General features: G+C 44.9%; 1 protein-coding gene across 1 annotated transcript; it reads right to left on the bottom strand.

Moving 5' to 3' along the window:
• Nucleotides 1-2345: 2345 nt before the first annotated feature.
• Nucleotides 2346-3649, bottom strand: PtA15_16A242 (uncharacterized protein; the record flags this gene model as incomplete). Its single annotated transcript, XM_053163914.1, has 2 exons — nucleotides 2346-3475; nucleotides 3559-3649. 2 exons carry the CDS (start codon nucleotides 3647-3649, stop codon nucleotides 2346-2348), a joined length of 1221 nt encoding a protein of 406 aa, XP_053027891.1.
• Nucleotides 3650-18385: the final 14736 nt, after the last annotated feature.

The raw sequence follows: 18385 nt of genomic DNA, 5'->3' as shown, positions 1-18385 counted from the left end.
CAGCACTTGAGCAGAAACCAAAGCTGTATCATGTCACTTCCCATCAAGTAATTCACTACAAGAAAAACTGTAGAAACTGCTAGCAGTTGAGATACAGAAGCCCAAATCTTGGTGCAACTCAGTCACACAATCTATCACTACATGCACAGCTTAGCGCAGCATTAGCACCGTTGGAGGTGATGAGACTCCAGCCCATATTTGACCTACATCAATAGTGCAGATATCAAGTAGGTGCTCAAGTTTTATTACTTGCCAATTGTTCTAAAAAGCAAAAAAGGTTGCTATTTAATTGCTATAATAGCAGTCTCATGCTAAACATAGCTGTAGCGCAGTTAGAGATGAGCGCTTTGCATCCGGGTACCCGCGGCCAATTTTAGCCATTTCCTGGCATCTGCATCCGACAGCGGGTACCCGCGTGCCTGGGGGGATACCCGCGCAGGTATCTTCGGATACCCGCCCCTCAAAACGTGCTTACTGGTTGACTGCTGCATAAATATGTCAGTCAACCGGGAGGCACTTCTCCCTGCCGACTGCTCCATATGGCTGTCAACCGGGAGGGACACCTCCCGGTCAACTGCTCAATATGACTGTTGACCAGGAGGGATTCCTCCCAGTTGACTGGTGTGTATAGTTGTTGACCGGGAGGGATTCCTCCCGGTTGACTGGTATGTCTAGTTGTCAACCGGGAGGGATTTCTCCTGGTCAACTGCTTGATACATATGCCTGTTGACTGGGAAGGACTCATCCTGGTTGACAACTAGAAATACCTGTTGACTGGCAGGGATTCCTCCCGGTTGACTGGTGTGTATAGTCATCAACCGGGAAGGATTCCTCGCGGTTGACTGGTATGTCTAGTTGTCAACCGGGAGGGATTTCTCCTGGTCAACTGCTCAATACCCTGTTGACCGGGAAGGACTCATCCCGGTTGACTACTTTATGTTGCTGTCAACCGGGAGCGACTCCCCCCAATCAACAGCAACATAGAATGGCTTTATGGCTGCTGACCGCCGCAGCTCCCATACCCTAGGGATAGCGGATACCCGCCAGAATACACGGGTACCCGCTGGATTCTGCCGGAATCTCAGACATCCGCATCCGCTGGCGGGTACCCAAGAGCCTCCAGCGGGTACCCGCCAGCGGGTAGTGGATACTGGCAACGGGTTCTCTGCGCCCATCTCTAAGTGCAGTGCTAAATTCAGCTACTTGTTGAGGGTAACTTGGGTGACATGAAACTAAGAGAAGTTTGACAAGATGTCAAGGACAAATTCCAAGCACAATGAGTCAAAGTATAATCATCATTCAGTGAGGAAGGATAACAGTGAGGGAAACAACTAGACTATATACATGTGTAATATAGGCTAAGTTGTGGTTGTATATATTAGAAGCATACTAGATAGGAAGATGCTTACACACTATCTCAACACTACTTTCTAGCAGCTAAAAATAAGTAAAATATAGCCACTAAAAAGCAAAACTGTTGCTATTTAATTGCTATGATAGCGGTCTCACACTAAACATAGCAATAGCACAGTGATGTCCCACTAAATTTAGCTACTTTCTAGCAGCTAAAAATATGTAAAAAAAACCATGCAAGCTGTGTAGCTGTAGCTGTAATACTATAAGCACTGCAATTACAGTATAGCATAGCAAAGGAAAAATACACCAAGTTAGTGAAAAACTACACTAATAGTAGCATAGTTAGGCTGGCAGGTATTGGCTTTTTTAAAAAAAAATCTTGGCAAAATTATGATTCTGACTCCCAAACAACACCAATAAATTGAATTCCTGACTTCTAAAATTCCCCAGGACCAGCCCGGGCCCAGACGTCAAAATCTGTTCCTCCAGACATCCAGTAAATTTGGGATTCAGAAAATGAATTTCCTGGAGTTGATTGGTCAAGGCCTCAGATTTAATGCAATATTGTGCACTTTGATGAAGAACAGTGAAGATAGACAACCTGTGAACACAAAGATGTTTCAATTTGGATCATTTCGAACCCAATTTTGAGATCTCCAAGCGGACATATTTCAAATCTAGGGCCTTCCTCAGTTCTGCTTCGCCAGGTATTTCTCTTCAGAAGTACATCTACAAGCAGTTCTGAAATGTTTTAAGAATAAATTAATCAGCTTGAACTCAAGATTCAAACAACAAATCAAAAGGAGTTGAGATTTTTTTCCAAAAAAAGAATGACAAGCGGGCTTAAAATTGCTGTCCGCTTACATATTATTTGTCTTGTTCGTCATCAGCCCTCCTCGTCATCCGAGCCGTCCTCGCAATTGAAGCTCTCTAATTTCGTCGGCATCAAATTCCACCTCGACAACAGTACTTGCGCTAGCGGGAATTAGTCAAATTAACTCTCGAATAACTTCCGCAAAATTTTGAACGGCGAGAGAAAACAGGGACTTCCAAGATTTGAGCCATCGTCGAGCATCGGCAATCGCTTGTTGATCCACACGTGGATCTTGAATTGCTAACAACGAGTCCCAATAGTCCTCTAAGATGGGCGATGTTAATCCGTCAAACGCACTTTCGAAACAATTTGTTTCGTCCAAAGCTTTTTCGAGTGAAGGCGAGTAGCATTGAAACGACCCCAAGAAAGTATATGTATGTTGTTTAAAATTCATCGTTTGTTCTATCAACTCCATCAGTCGCTCCTCTTCCATATTCATGGATGGAGAAGTAAAAATCAATGAGTGACTGCTGGCCGATCGCACAAGTTTGTTGAAATACGTCCGACATAATTTGATGATTGGAATTGCGGCTGGAAATGTCATCATTGTTATCAGGTTCCTGTGTATATATACCTCTTTCATTGGGAGGGGCCAATGGGGCTGAACCAAATACAAGCTTGCTCTTTCCGGAGGGAATTCAAAGAAATAATCGAAACCTGTGGCCAAGTCGTGCCATCGTTCCTTTGCCAGCACCAACGAAGGTTTTCGGAAAGATTGGACGATATAATCAATCGCTCGAACAGACACAACTGTCTTTTGTTCGACAAGGTTTCCTTGTGCGGCAGTTGGTGGATCTCTGGTCGATGGGCTTGAAAGACTGTCAAGATGATCGAAAAAGTTTTGGCACTCCTGAAACAATTGACGAAGTTCGTGTTCGAACAGATCTTCGACTAGACTTAAAAGTTTTTCGACTCTGAAAGGAGGATTGACGATGATTGGGAATTTTTGGATGGGCTCTAAGCCCCTCCAAGTGGATATAACAGAAATATCTGTCTGTTCCAAGAGGTCTTCGATTTCTATTAAGTGGTCGAAAACTCTATCATACCAGGATTTCGACTGACTTGATTGCAAGTCCGATTCATTCAGAGCAAGTGATAACGACCGTAGCTTTCCTTTCAACGCCGGCAGGATAGTATGTTCCAACCTGTTGGGAGGATCATATAGATTATCGCAATCAAACAGCTTCCGGGGACGATGGCTGCGCACTCGTCTTTCTAAGTTGTTGCTTGCTTGCTTGAACAATTCTTGATAGCATAATAGATTTCAATCATTAGAAAATTATTATCTTGAATCTCCATTATTACCTAGAGAACAGAATCTTCCCTACCTTGGTAGTCATTCTCCGCCTTTCCATCTGGGTTAATCGATCGAAAAGATCTGATCATCGCCGCTACTTGCATGTTCGCTCCCTCAACCATTTCTCGATCCGACCGATAGTGTCCCGAACCTTTAAGGGCTTGATTGATGTAGGGGGCGTATTGACTTCGCTGAACAGAACTCGCGGTGGGATGCCAAGCAGTTTTGTAAAAGGATGACAGTCCGTGTAGATTTCTTCAGAGGCCTTCTATGTACAAGCAGACTCAGTGCTGCAGATATCGGACGACGGACGCTACTTGCTGGAACAGAACTCGGGCTGTGTCGAGACCGTGAGAATCTCATGATTGATCCAAGAAGCGGGCTGGCGCGGCCTGGCGCGGCAGGGCGACTAGGTTCACATTTGAAAAGAAGTGCTGCTTGCTTTTGTTTATGTTCAAAATTGCATACATATGCCATGGTTTACATAAAATCATAAAGCATGTTGGCTGGGAGATGTCAGTGTGCATAAAACTTCGAACTTAACACAAGGTCCCAGCCTCCTGCGGGCCGTGCAGCAGTTGGCTGGTTCGACCCCTCCCGGAGGGAAGGACTTCACCAGGAAAAAAAAGTAGTCAGTTGATGACAACTGACATAACACAGCTCTGGTTTCAGCTCCAAAGCTACTCCATCTGCTAGTTCAGGGCTGGCTGGCACACAGCTCAGTGCCCATTTTGGCACAGCTGAAGCCTCTAGCTTGCAATTTTCACAAGCTGCTCCTCAGCTTTGTCCCAGGCAAAGCTGCTCCTCAGCTTTGTCCCAGGCAAAGCTGCTGCTCAGCCTTGGCCCAGGCCCAGCTGCCCCTCAGTCTTGGCACAGGACAAGCCACTGCTCAGCCTTTGCCTGAGCAAGAACGGGTGTTGATGAACACACACCCGTCCCCCGGAGGCAAGCCCTCGCCCACGCCCTTTGAAAAGGGCGTGTGGGACCGCACACCCTTGATAAAGGGCGAAAGGGCATGCACACCCCTGTATGGGCGTGCGAGGGCGTGCACGCCCCCACATGGGCGTTCACAGGCGTGCACCATGGCTCGTCGGGAGCTCCTCGGCGGGCAGATGCAAGTATACCTGCTCGCCGAGAGCCCCTCGGCGGGCAGTTACAGATACCACCTCGCCGAGAGCCTCTCGGAGAGCAGGTATACATGCACCTGCTCGCCGAGAGCCTTGCCTGCTCGCCGAGAAGGATAACTCTCGGCGAGCAGGTATACAAACACCTACCCGCCGAGCCTGCTCACCGAGAGCCCCTCGGCGGGCAGGTGCATGTATACCTGCTCGCGCAGAGAAATCCTCGGCGAGCAGGCATACAGATCCCACCTCGCCGAGAGCCTCTCGGCGAGCAGGTATACATACACCTGCCCACCGAGCCTGCTCACCGAGAGCCCCTCGGCGGGCAGGTGCATTTATACCTGCTCGCCAAGAGAAATCCTCGGCGAGCAGGCATACATATCCCACCTCGCCAAGAGCCTCTTGGCGAGCAGGTATACTTGCACCTGCCCGCGGAGAGGCTCGGCGGGCAGGTGCATGTATACCTGCTCGCCGAGAGAAATCCTCGGCGAGCAGGCATACATATCCCCGCTCGCCGAGAGCCTTGCCTGCTCGCCGAGAAGGATAACTCTCGGCGAGCAGGTATACAAACACCTGCCCGCCGAGCCTGCTCGCCAAGAGCCCCTCGGCGGGCAGGTTCAAGTATACCTTCTCGCCAAGAGCCCCTCGGCGGGCAGGTTCAACTATACCTGCTCGCCGAGAGGCTCTTGGCGAGGTGGGATATGTATGCCTGCTTGCCGAGGATTTATCTCGGCGAGCAGGTATAAATGCACCTGCCCGCCGAGGGGCTCTCGGTGAGCAGGCTTGGTGGGCAGGTGTATGTATACCTGCTCGCCGAGAGGAGGTGGGATCTGTATGCCTGCTCGCCAAGGATTTCTCTCGGCGAGCAGGTATAGATGCACCTGCCCGCCGAGGGGCTCTTGGTGAGCAGGCTCGGCGGGCAGGTGTTTGTATACCTGCTCGCCGAGAGTTGTCCTTGTCGGTGAGCAGGGATACATACACCATACCCGCCGAGGGGCTCTCGGCGAGCAGGTATATGTACTTGCGCCTGCCCACCGAGGGGCTCTCGGCGAGCAGGCACGGTGCACGCTTGTGCACGCCTATGTGGGGGCGTGCACGCCCTTGATAAAGGGTGCGCGGTCCCACACGCCCTGTTCAAAGGGCGTGGTCGTGGGCGTGCCCCCGGAGGACAGGTGTGCATTTATCAATGCCTGTTCTTGCTCAGGCAAAGGCTGAGCAGTGGCTTGTCCTGTGCCAAGACTGGAGGCAGCTGTGCCTGGGACAAAGCTGAGGATCAGCTCGTGAAAATTGCACTAGAGGCTGGATAGCCAGCTGGAGCAGGTGTCATGTCAGTTGTCATCTAGTGACTACTGATTTTTCCTGGTGCTTGCATACTAAAACACCTTTCTGGCGTGAGCGTTTTCCGAGGTTTGGCTGGGAGCGCCATTGTTTGCATCACCCCACCTTCAATACTCAACATATCATTTCTAGGTTTCAGCACATCATACATGCAGTGCATGTTCTTGATTTTTCAATATTTTTTTAATGTAAAATCACAATTACTTCTAGCAATTTTTTTTTTGAAGTTCAAGATTTCGAACTTCAATTCTTGTCCCCCATATGACAAGGGCCGAGCGCAGTCACACTACAAGGATGAATATGCTTAAGAGCAATTGAGATGATGAAACTACCAAGAAGCTCTAGTTCCTCTTTTGTTAATTATAGCTAGTCATTGATATGATATGATGTTCTTCATTATAATGTGACCGCTTAATTAACTGGAATGATTTATTTTGAATTTCTTGTTATCCGTTTTCAAAAATGAAGGAATGGAATAACAACAACAAAAAAAAAAACAGAAAAATCACGAACATGATAAGCAGTCAGAAAAACAAAACAACAAGAAATGGTGATGAGTAGTACAGAAGCCAGAGGGAAAAGTCTTTAAAATGGCCTCTATATCATGCCACGCTCACGCGAGCTTTGTGTTCTAGTGCATAAGCCTCTCTGGTGAGACTGGGCTGCCGCCCAGACCCGCTCACCACGAGTAGTGGCTTAGTTAAGCTTGATAAAACTCAAAGTGGCATCTCCCAGCCAAAATTGCACTTTATGATAGGACCCTGGAAACCCCCCATGGAGGTGGGTAACCAAACAACTGAGATTTGGCCAAAATTCATACATTTTCACAAGGCATTCATACTGGTTTTGTTTGTAGGCTCAGGGTTCTTCCCAAAAATACATACAAATTTTGTGTGTACCCTTTTTTTTGGCCCAGGAGCCCCAAAGCAGGCCTTTCTTTCTACTGTGTATAGAGATTGTTGATTTGCACCCACTATCCGCTGGCAAGTACCCGCCACAGCCAGCGGGTGCGGGTGCGGGTGCGGATGTCTGAGGCTCCAGGAAAAAGCCGGTGGGTACCCGGGTATTACACATCTGCACCCACTCACATAAATACAGTTGAGATGCAATGCAGCCAGGTTTACCATTTTTCACAAGTGCTGTGGTTTTAGTACAACCCTAACATACGGGACAGCTTCCCCTCCGTCATTGGCCATCCACCATTGATACCAGCTGGCATCCTCCGACAAAGCAAACAATGCCTTGATCACGTAAGAGACTCCGACAACAGTCGGGACCCAAAGAAAACTCCAATGGCAACAGCCACGCAGAATCAAATGACAAAAACAAAGATGGAAACTTAACCAGCACCCCCAGTGTCACACCTGGCATGGGCAAATCTAGTGATGATATGCATCTCTGTAAGCAGTTTAGCTTGGTTTTTCACAATCTCACCTCATTTATAACTTGGTCTGTGCATGTAGAACATGCAAAAAAACGTGCGCAGAATCAGGTCAGTTCAGCCTGTGCTTCATACAAGTAGGGATGGCGTTTGGGACCCGTCTTGAGGTACCCGGCACCGCCTGGCGGGTGCCTGTTGGGTACCTTCCAAGCGGTGCCGGGTCCCTGGCTTTTGGGGTAAGGGCAGCAGGTACCTGGGTACCGCCTGCCCGCACCCGCCGCAAGCCCCCTATTTTTCCCGGGGCTCAGGGGAATCCATCGGGTGTAAGGCAAATCTTAGGCAGCCACCATCCACCGCTGTCATCAAACCCCGCCAAAACCATTGATCATGGCCTCCAACTGCAAGAGAAGAAGACCCAACACATCAGCATCGTCCCCCTCATCTTACCAGAATAACAACAACAACAATAGCGCTCAAACGACTAGCAGAGACCACCTTGTCACTCCGGGTAGTACCCAGCCTCCATCAGGAAGAACCAGGGATGAAAGCGACGAGGAGGAGGTATGTGAGTCTATTCCTTTAACCATATATTTTTCCGGCAGAATGATTCTAAATTTTCTATTCAGTAAGGGCACAGAGGATTGCCGCAAACGGCCAGAGTTTAAGCTATAAATCATACTTGGTCCCCGAGCTCTCCAAGCAGCTTGATAAGAATAACCAAAGGATGATCACTTATCCTTTCAAAATGTGAGTTCGATCAATCTTTTTTTAAATCCATGATCAATAAATTAAATCCCTGACCCTTGCCGACCCCCAAACTCAGATGTGGAACCAAGATTAACCGTCCGACCTTGGACTTGTCTTGCAGCAATTTAATCAAGCATGCGGCAACCTGCCTCCAAAAACAGAGCAAACAGAAATCAAATGTGAATCTTGCCTGTGTTGGAATCAAGGGAACTGGGGACATTGATCCCAAGGAGGTGAGTAACAGGATTCAATATATGATTGATCAAGCTAACTAACTAGGCTTACCAAAAAAACACATAGGTTCCTCAAATTTGTGTGGTATGGTGTGCCAAGGCCGCCAGACCCTTTTCAGCACTAGTCAATGCAAGCCACAAGGCCATTCTTCATCCAACCGTTGTCAAGAATCTACCAGCAAGACAAGTGGTTTCAGAAGATATCCACAGGCTCTACTCAGCTATACAACAGAACTATGAGTTGGTTTTGGAGGTTCGTACACCTTTATTTTTTTGCTTTTTTCCGCTCAATTCAACTGCTGATTGCATTTTTATTGTTTTATTAGGCACACAAAGGTGCACTGTACTTAGGAGTAGATGCCTGGCAGTCTCCCAATGGGTTTGACATCCTTGGGATCATCATCTACCGATTAGCAGGCAATCTATTGGGTGAACCAAAGCTAGAGGACATGCCTCTAGACTTTGTTTGCCTTTCTCAAATCCACACGGGTCATTATCTTGCTGAGACCATCCGCCTTGTGGTGGAGAAATTTGGTATTCAACAGAAGGTTAGCCAGGGTTTTTTGCTTGTTAGTCTGTCGCTGATTGAGGAACAAGAACCTTTAGCTATGTGGGATTGTCAGCAACAACGCAACAAACAATGATGTCATGGTAAAAGAGCTGAAGAAACAGCAGTGGCCCCACTTCAAAGGGGAGCCACAGTGGGTACGCTGTTTCACACACATACTCAACTTGATTGTACAAGGAATTCTACGACCCTTTGGCACTCAGAAGCAAACAGGGACTGAAGAACAACAGAAAAAAACTACTTGGGATGACTCAGATTATTCTGAATCCAGCGAAATGACATGGAGGTAAACATTAATTTGTAAGTCCAACTCTCAGTTCACCCCTATTTTATTTCCAGACACTGATTTATCTCATCTTTACTAGCTTCCAAGCCAAAGAAGATGCCACCTACTGTAGTGAAAATGATGATGAAAGCAAAGCTGGGTTGTATGACCCAAAAGATCCAGATGAGTTTGAGCTGCTTGGTATGGATGATATCAATCACCCTAGCAACAAAGAGGAAGATGATCAATATACAACTAAAGGTTGCAGAAACAGTTTGGCAAAGGTTTGTATTTGCATACAATTTGTCTGAAATATACTGTAGTTGATTGTCCTTTCTTTTTGGTAGTTTTGTGTGATTGCTAAAAAATTGAAATACTTGCCGAACTCAAAAGCTGAATTTGTTGATATATGCCGTGAAAATGGATGTGATACTCCTCACAATGTTGAGTGGGACGTACGAACACAATGGAATTCAACTCTTGTCCAAATTAACAGTATTGTCCAATGTGAGGCCGCCATGTAAGTTTTTATTACTATTTCTGACACTACAATGTGCATTAACTGACTGCCTTGCTTTTTTAACCCCCAGTTGCAAGTGGCAGCATCACAAACAACTTGGTATTGATTGCAAGTTCCACCTTGATAAGTATGACCTTGACTTGGCGCGGGATCTATTGGAAATCCTCTCAATCTTCTACAAGATAACTCTTCAAATCTTGATCTCAGGCTCCGCTCGCTTGTCCAACATTGTTGTTTTCATTGATCAAATTACCAAACATTTATCAACTGCAATCTCTGGTTCCAAGTATCCACCAGCGTTGAAGAACGCTTGCCAAATTGGTTTAAAAATCACAAATAAGTACTATAGCTTGACAGACAACTCCCCTCTCTACAGGATAGCTATCAGTAAGTACCATTTGTCATTGAGATCTGCTTGATTTTGCATGAAATATTTATTATTCTTTTTCAAGTCCTTCACCCGTTGTTTAGGGACAAGTACTTCAAGTTACTCCGCTGGGAACCGGAGTGGATTGCTGAAGCTATACAGCTCGCGCGGGAAATGTGGGTAACATTCTACAAACCAGACCCAACACCTCCAAACCCCTCAACATCATTGAGTAAAACATCCAAGGTGAGTTTTCAACTTTCATTGATCAACTCCTTCCCACATATTGAAACCTGTATCAATCTTTGACAGGCTAAGAGTAGCATGTTAGCTGGCCTTGGTGAAGCTGCTGCCGCTCGAGGCGGCCACTGCTCAAACAATCCTTTGGATATTTGGCTTGCAGGGGCACTCATCTTGGATGGTGATGAACCGGTCAATCCACTGAAGTGATGGATCCAACAGAAAAACTCAGGAAACATGCATGGGGCCATGTATATATGGCACTCGATGTCTTGAGCTGTCCAGGTCAGTAGAAGTTTTCCAGGATCCCCTTCTTCTTCTTGCATGAGCTGACTGATTTTACCCATTTTTAAGACTGAAAAATGAAGTAATAAACACATATACATGTTTTTGAGAGTGGGTATCACGGGTATACCGCCTCGGGTACCGCCGGTACCCGCCCAGGCAGTTCCATCTTTTGGTCCCAGTACCCGGACCCGCGACGGGTACCCGGGTCCCAAACACCATCCTTACATACAAGATACCTGAGCTTTCCAGTCAACTGGATAAATTTGGCTGTCCTATGATTGCATGGCTGTGTAAGATGTAATTTTCCCTGGATTTTTTTTGGGTAATTTAAAAAAGGAAGCAAAGAAATCTGGCCTAAACCTCTCTGCTCTCACTAGATGTGGTAAAAAGATCAATCAACCACCATACAAATTGTCTTGCAGTAATCTCTTCTGCCACGCGGCTTGATGTTCAAAGAAGCAACAGAAAACTGCAAGTAAAAAGACCTTGAATTCACTTGGTATATGTGGGACCAGTGAGATTGACCCGCAAGAGGTGACAACTCCTTCTTTATACATTTGCTTTAGTTTTTCTGGTCTGACCAAATCACACATCTAGGTTTTGCAAAGATGTGTGATTTGGTGTGCTGAGGCAGCCAAACCTTTCTCAACATTTGAATCAAACGGCCTCAAGCGTATTCTTCATCCAACAATAGTCAAGAACCTCCCCAGTCAAAGGATGGTCTCAAATGCCATCCATATGTTATACTGGTCTATCCAGGGAAAAATTGAAGGTTGGTCTTATTTTTATTTTCTTGTTTCCTTTTTTTATGATGGAAAAAATTTACGGCTGGTTTTTCAGATGCAAAAAGGCGCAATTTACTTGGGTGTGGATGTGTGACAATCACCCAATGGATTCAATATTCTAGGTGCAGTGATATACTGGCTTGTTGATGATGGTGCTGGTAATTTCACATTGGAAGCAAGCCCTCTGGATTTTGTGCAGCTCAGAGAAAGGCTGCATGCTGGTGAATACCTGGCTAGTGTGGTTCAGTGCATTGTTGAGAAGTTTGGATTAGAAAAACGGGTGAGCACTTTCTTTTTCTTGCACGCATGTTTGTATGTCTGACACTGTCCCTTGCTCCCACCGGATCTGTGGTATTTTTTCTGACAATGCGACGATGATATCCCATCCTCAATCTCATTGTGAAGGCAATTCTGCAACCTTTTGGATGTCAAAAAAATCTCCCCGTCAAGGCTATTGAGCCAGAAGATTGTGATGATGAAAATGATGAAGAAGAAGAACCTTGCAATCTTGTTGAACGGTAAGCCAATTGATTGCACCAATTGTAAACTCAGCTTATCTCATGTGTTTTGGTGTTGGATTGATGACTTTCCAGTTTTGACAACCCAGATGATGGTGACAACTCAGATGGGGAGGAGGACCCTGACACACTCAAAGCAGAAGAGGGAAATCTGCAACCTGACAATGAGCTCACTCTTTCCAAGATCAAAGACCTTGAAAAAGATTTGGAAAAGAATTTATATACTTCGGCCTCAGGTTGTCGGTCCCTTGCAAAGGTTTGCGCTCACTTCTTTCAGAACTTGATCATTGCTTATTTTCACATGCCTATTTTGTCTTTATCTTCAGTTTTGTGGAATTACAACAAAACTTAATAAGTCCCCAAAATCTAAGAATAAATTTATCCAAGTATGTCAAGAACAGAAGTGTGAGAAGCCTCACATGTGAATATCAAGTGTGATGTACAGTGGGTCATCTAATGTTTTTGGCACTGCATTTTTCATTGCAGAAGCTCAGGCAACAGACCCAAATTCATGGGATTGGCTGCAGGGGTGTAAAATAAGTTCCAAAGAATGATTATGACAGAAAAAAAAAATGAAAATGAAAAATATGAAAAGTGTGGAAAGTTTCCAATTTTGTGCAAATTTCTCAGAATCTTTATTATTGCTCAAACCAAGGAGAGAAAATTACAGAACACAGTATTGCATGTGACAGGAATGATAAAAAATGAAAAAACTGAGACCATTTTCAATGATTTTTGTTGGATCAAATTGGTGTTGATTTGGCCTGCATGTCACATGCCATACTGTGCTCTGTAATTTTCTCGCCTTGGTTTGAGCAATAATAAAGATTCTGAGAAATTTGCACAAGATTGATTCCTGTCACATGCCATACTGTGCTCTGTAATTTTCTCGCCTTGGTTTGAGCAATAATAAAGATTCTGAGAAATTTGCACAAGATTGGAAAATTTTCCCACTTTTCATATTTTTCACTTTCATTTTTTTTCTGTCATAATCATTCTTGGGAACTTATTTTCCACACCTTTAGCCAATTCCATGACTTCAGGTCTGTTTCCTGAGCTTCTGCAATGAAAAATGCAGTGCCAAAAACATTAGATGACCCACTTTACAGACCCGATGGAACTCAACATACAAGCAGCTTGTTAGCATTGTCAGATGCAAGGAAGCCATGTAAGTCTTATATAATTGATGATCACTTGGAAGGTGAACTGGTCTGATTTGTTTTTCATTCCAGTATCATATGGTAATGGGACAAGCAGTTTGGGACACCTTGGAGAGTACATATAAACCAAGAGGACCTGGACTTAGCGGGGCACTATTTTACAAATTCACACTCCAAATATCAACCAATTCCTTGGCTTGCATGGCCGAAGGCGTTGTCTTGATTGACCAAATCACTGCCAGCCTTTCAACCGTAATTGCAAATGAGCAGGACAATTATCCTCCCACTTTACAAAATGCTTGTTGTGCTGGACTTGGTATCACCAATAATTATTATTCACTCACAGACTGTTCACCCATTTACAGAATTGCAATGGGTGAGTCTTTGCATTGGCCATAGTTTATTTCATGATCACCGTTTCAAATAACTTTGCTAACACTTCAATTCAAGTTCTCCACACTTCTTTCAAAGATGAGTACTTCAAGCTTGCAAAATGGCCTCAGGATTGGATTTATGAGGCACTTGATCTAACTCAAAAGATATTCAACAAGTTTTATAAGCCTAGGCAAGCAGGACCATCAAAAACAGCACTATCAAGGGTAATCTTTCTTACATTCTAAATATATCATTTAAATTCTAGCTAAACTAATATCTCTCATCTCTCCAGCCTCAGACCAGTGTCCTGGCAGGGCTAGGTGCTGCCGCTGCTGCAAATTCAGCTGATGCTTTATTGGACCCCGTGGACATCTGGCTATCTGACAGGCTTGTTCTGGACGACGGGGCCCCAGTCAATGGTCTAAAGTGGTGGGCCAAGCAGAAACATTCTGGGAAAAATTACCCCAGCCTTTTACAAATGGCCCTTGATGTCTTATGCTGCCCAGGTTAGCTTTGTATTTTTTTTATTTGTTTTGGAAGAAGCAATATTGATCCTGATCATGTTTTATATATGAAGCTCCAGCCATAGATGTAGAGTGCACCTTTAACTTTGGCAGAGATTACGTCTCTGCCAGGAGACACAACCTCAGCACAAAATCTGTAAGTAGAGGAATGGCCTTGTCATTCTATTCAAAGAACAATGATGTTAGACCTCTGGCTCTTCACAATTACATGAGCAAGAATAATAACAGGATGAAGACATGTGTGAAGGAAAGGGTACAAGCAAAAATAAGGAAAGGATGAAGACATGTGTGAAGGAAAGGGTACAAGACGTGTTGATAGTAGATTGAGATACAAACAGTAATGAAAGGGGTGGGTGAATTTTACAAAGTGTTTTTTACAAGGTACAAGGCCCTGTAAAAAATTTCTTTGTAAAATTACACATTAAGGGGGGGGGGGGGGGGGTATGTGTGATTTTACAATGTGTTGGCTAGATTCCCACCTTGTAATGTAAAAGCAACCGTGTAAAATTATACCTGAAGTCTTCCATATGGAATTTTACTTGGTGTTTTTTTACAAAGTGCCACCTTGTAAAAAAAGTACCTTGCAAAATTGCATATTTGCCGCAAAAGCCTGAATTTTACAAGACAAATTTTTAGGAAGCAGTACACCAAGCAAAACATGTGTTGCAAAAATCAATAACAATGACTACCAGGTTCAAATTTACAAGGTGTTGTGGAGTTTTTACAGGGTGTTTTTACTACTTTTTCCTTTGGAAAATTGACTTCCCCGAACTGCACATTGTCCAATATGCACTCCTGCTGAAATTATTGAAGGTGATGGACCAATATGAGAATTCACTCCACTGACCTAAACTATGACAAAGGGTTATATGGTAATTCATGAATCCCAGAAATTTCATGATTCCAGCAGAAGTTTGTATTTTCCAAGTGCAGTTGGTAGTAGTGGGTTTTCCAAAATAAAATAAAATAAACATGAAACTGCCTTGTGAATTTCCCACAGCAACTTGTAAATTTGAGCTTTGTAACCACTTTCATTGATTTTTACAAGGTATATTTTGTGCAGTGTACCAAAACTACTTTGTAAAATTTACACAACACCTTCTAATTTCAAACCTGGTTCACATTATTATTGATTTTTACAAGGTACATTTTGCATGGTGTACTGCTTCCTCAAAATTTGCCTTGTAAAATTCAGGTTTTCGCTGCACATATGCAATTCTGCAAAATACTTTTTTTACAAGGTGGCACTTTGTAAAAAAGCACCAAGTAAAATTCCATATGGAAGACTTCAGGTATAATTTTACACGGTTGCTTTTACATTACAAGGTGGGAATCTAGCCAACACATTGTAAAATCACACATACCCCCCCCCCCCCCTTAATGTGTACTTTTACAAAGAAATTTTTTACAGGGCCTTGTACCTTGTAAAAAACACTTTGTAAAATTCACCCACCCCTTTCATTACTGTTTGTATCTCAATCTACTATCAACACGTCTTGTACCCAAAGAAATTTTTTACAGGGCCTTGTACCTTGTAAAAAACACTTTGTAAAATTCAATATCCCCGTAATGAAACGGGCTTGAATTTTGCCGTGAGATTTAATTGGTGGGTACCTGCAAATACCCATGCGTGTACTGCTGGTACCCGCTCCGTGGGTGCGGGTGTCTCATTTGGGGCAAAAAATGCTGCAGGTAGCCGCATCCAAACAGGTACCTGGGTGCAAATCAACAATCTCTAACTGTGTACAGTGGGTCATCTAATGTTTTTGGCACTGCATTTTTCATTGCAGAAGCTCAGGCAACAGACCCAAATTCATGGGATTGGCTAAATGGGTGGAAAATAAGTTCGCAAGAATGATTATGACAGAAAAAAAATGAAAGTGAAAAATATGAAAAGTGTGAAAATTTTCCAATTTTGGGCAAATTTCTCAGAATCTTTATTGGAGGACTTCTTGTTGAGTCTGGGAGCCTCCCAGATCTCAATTTACACAACCAAATTCTCAATTTTCAGGATCAAGTAAAATGTTTTCCTAAGCCTGTAGTTTGTTGCTCTCATGTGTGCTGTTTGTGGTTTTGGTAGGTGTCTTAATTTAGGAATTAGAGAGGCACTAGAGTTTAAGGCAGCTTCGCCGCCGCACCCACAAAGTTTGGCATACACAGCCCTCCAGTAGCCCTCCTCAAAAGAATGGGTACTGGTACTCATACACACCCCCAGTAGATCACAACGTGCAAAGTGTGGTGGGCAGAGGCTGGAGCACTGCAACCGCTGAGCGGGAAGGCTACACAAAATGTATGAAGGATGGGATGTGATACTTTTCCCCAGTTTGCATAGTAACCTCACACAGCTAACAAAAATTTCTACACAAACAGAAGCCAAGACTTTCTACCCTAAAGTAAAACACCAACTCATCAATCAGCCTACAGATTTACGTGTGAAGATGTGCCTGAATGGGCCAGTCAGAAATCAACGTTCAATGAGCTGGAGCTACCATCAGAATTATTGTTGAGTAAATCCTCCGACGAGACCGTTGCATGGGCTACCTGAAGGGAGTGAAGGTTTAAAACCGGAGGATGGGCATCTAATTCACCAATTAAGAGAGTCACTCACCTCAATGATCATATAACAGGATCTCCTGCCAAACCCGTCCAATAAACCCTTATATTTGATCTTGCTGCTGTTGAATAAAAGAATCCCTTGTGGAAACTTGGTAGAAGCCAACCCTGAAACACAATGGACGCAAAAGACTCTGGCATTGGCAAGCTATTCAAATTATTAGTATAACTCAGCATACAATTCCTGAGCAAATTGAGTCCAACACCCACCCCGCCTAAATGTTCCACCGTTATGTCAACTGAAATCTCATTTCTATCTGGCCAGGCAGTTTTGGTCTCAATCTTAATTACTGTGCCAACACCGGAAACACGGACCTGTTCCCACTCAGAGTGATGTTTGCTCAGATTGGACTGCCTCTTGTCACCCGCGCTCCACGCAAATTTAGGCACCCGCATGAAGTTCACACCTTTTTTTCCCCTTGAATCACATACAATTTGCCTGTTTTGAGGGGTGTGTCCAAGTAGTCCGTTGTTGTCAAGTTCACAGGACAAACTTTTATCCCGCAAGTCCATCTTCCCAACAAATTAATGTAGCTTTTACTTGCAAGCGGAGTACTACCATTCGGCAGCCTGAAAAATTGGCGGTCCTGAAACATTGTAGTAGTCTCTGTCAAGAGAGCAATATACAGATGACTTACCCCGGTGACGGCCATGAACTTCCCAACAAAGCGTAATCTGTTCTCCTCCTCAGTGAACGTACCGTTCAAGGCAAATATCATCTTTGTCTTTAGGAGCATTTTGGTGAGGTTGAAGCAAAGAAGATTAAAATTCAGTTAGTCTGATTTGTGGTATCAAAGTTGAAGGCCAGACTACGGATTGTGCTCAGTGTTTGTCGCGGTTCAAGGTAGTAGCTACTTAAGGCAATAAAATTAGTTGAACAACCGACCACACGACCACATTGCGTTGGGCAAAAACCCTCCTTGAGCAGCCTTTGCCCTCAGGTTTAACAATAATCCAAATGCCACGCTCCCCGTGGTGCCTTGTTGGAAGGGGCACCCCACAATAAAGATTTGATGATGGTCCCATGATTCCGAGTTGCTGAGAGTTTCACTCACCATAGGGGAAGTCTGCCAGAGGCGCTGGCAGACTTGAATGGGGGGTTTTGACTGTCAGTTGTACGTATGCTGCACCGTCATTCCGCGGAGGTTCACTCAAATCGGTTTGCACCGTTGAAGAGGTTCCTGCCAACGCTTGCAAGTGTAGGGGGTGGTGATGAAGTTGCTAGTATAGTACGACAACCACGCCTCCCCTATCCTTTCCCCGGGTCCGGGTGGCTGACACAAGAGGAAGGCCCCCCAACCGTCTCCCCGGGTTGAGCCGGCGGGAGTTTGGCTCACTTCTAAAGCCCAAAAAGAGCGGTCTCGCGACCGATCCACTCTGGCCTCAGGTGACGGGAGGAGCCATGGAGTCCCGGGCCTGTGTTTAAAGGGCGCAAGTGTCACCGCGTAGTGGACAGGGTGCAGGGGTTAGAGTATGCTGCAGAACATGTTTGATACCTTGCAGTATCTAGGAGATCCTGGGAGACGGGATTGGCCCCCCAAGATCCCCGTGTACGGGTCATAGGAGAGGAATGCCGCTTGTGGGTGGCTGGAGGGACTCCGCCTCTCTCTTTTGACCACCCAGAGGTTGCAAGAGGGCTTTTGAGTCTCGGGTAGAGAAGCCCAGCGCCTCGTGGCAACTCAAGGGGAAAAGATGGGAGCGGAGGTAACTTCCTCTCTGGAGCAGCACACATGGAAGTGTGTTGGCAAGGGTGTAAGACCCTCACCCTATCTAAACACACCTTTGGATTCAATCTGATCGGAAGGGGGACAAATC

This window comes from Puccinia triticina, chromosome 16A (assembly GCF_026914185.1).
Source record: "Puccinia triticina chromosome 16A, complete sequence".
NCBI lineage: Eukaryota > Fungi > Basidiomycota > Pucciniomycetes > Pucciniales > Pucciniaceae > Puccinia > Puccinia triticina.
This window is presented reverse-complemented; position numbering and strand designations above follow the sequence as displayed.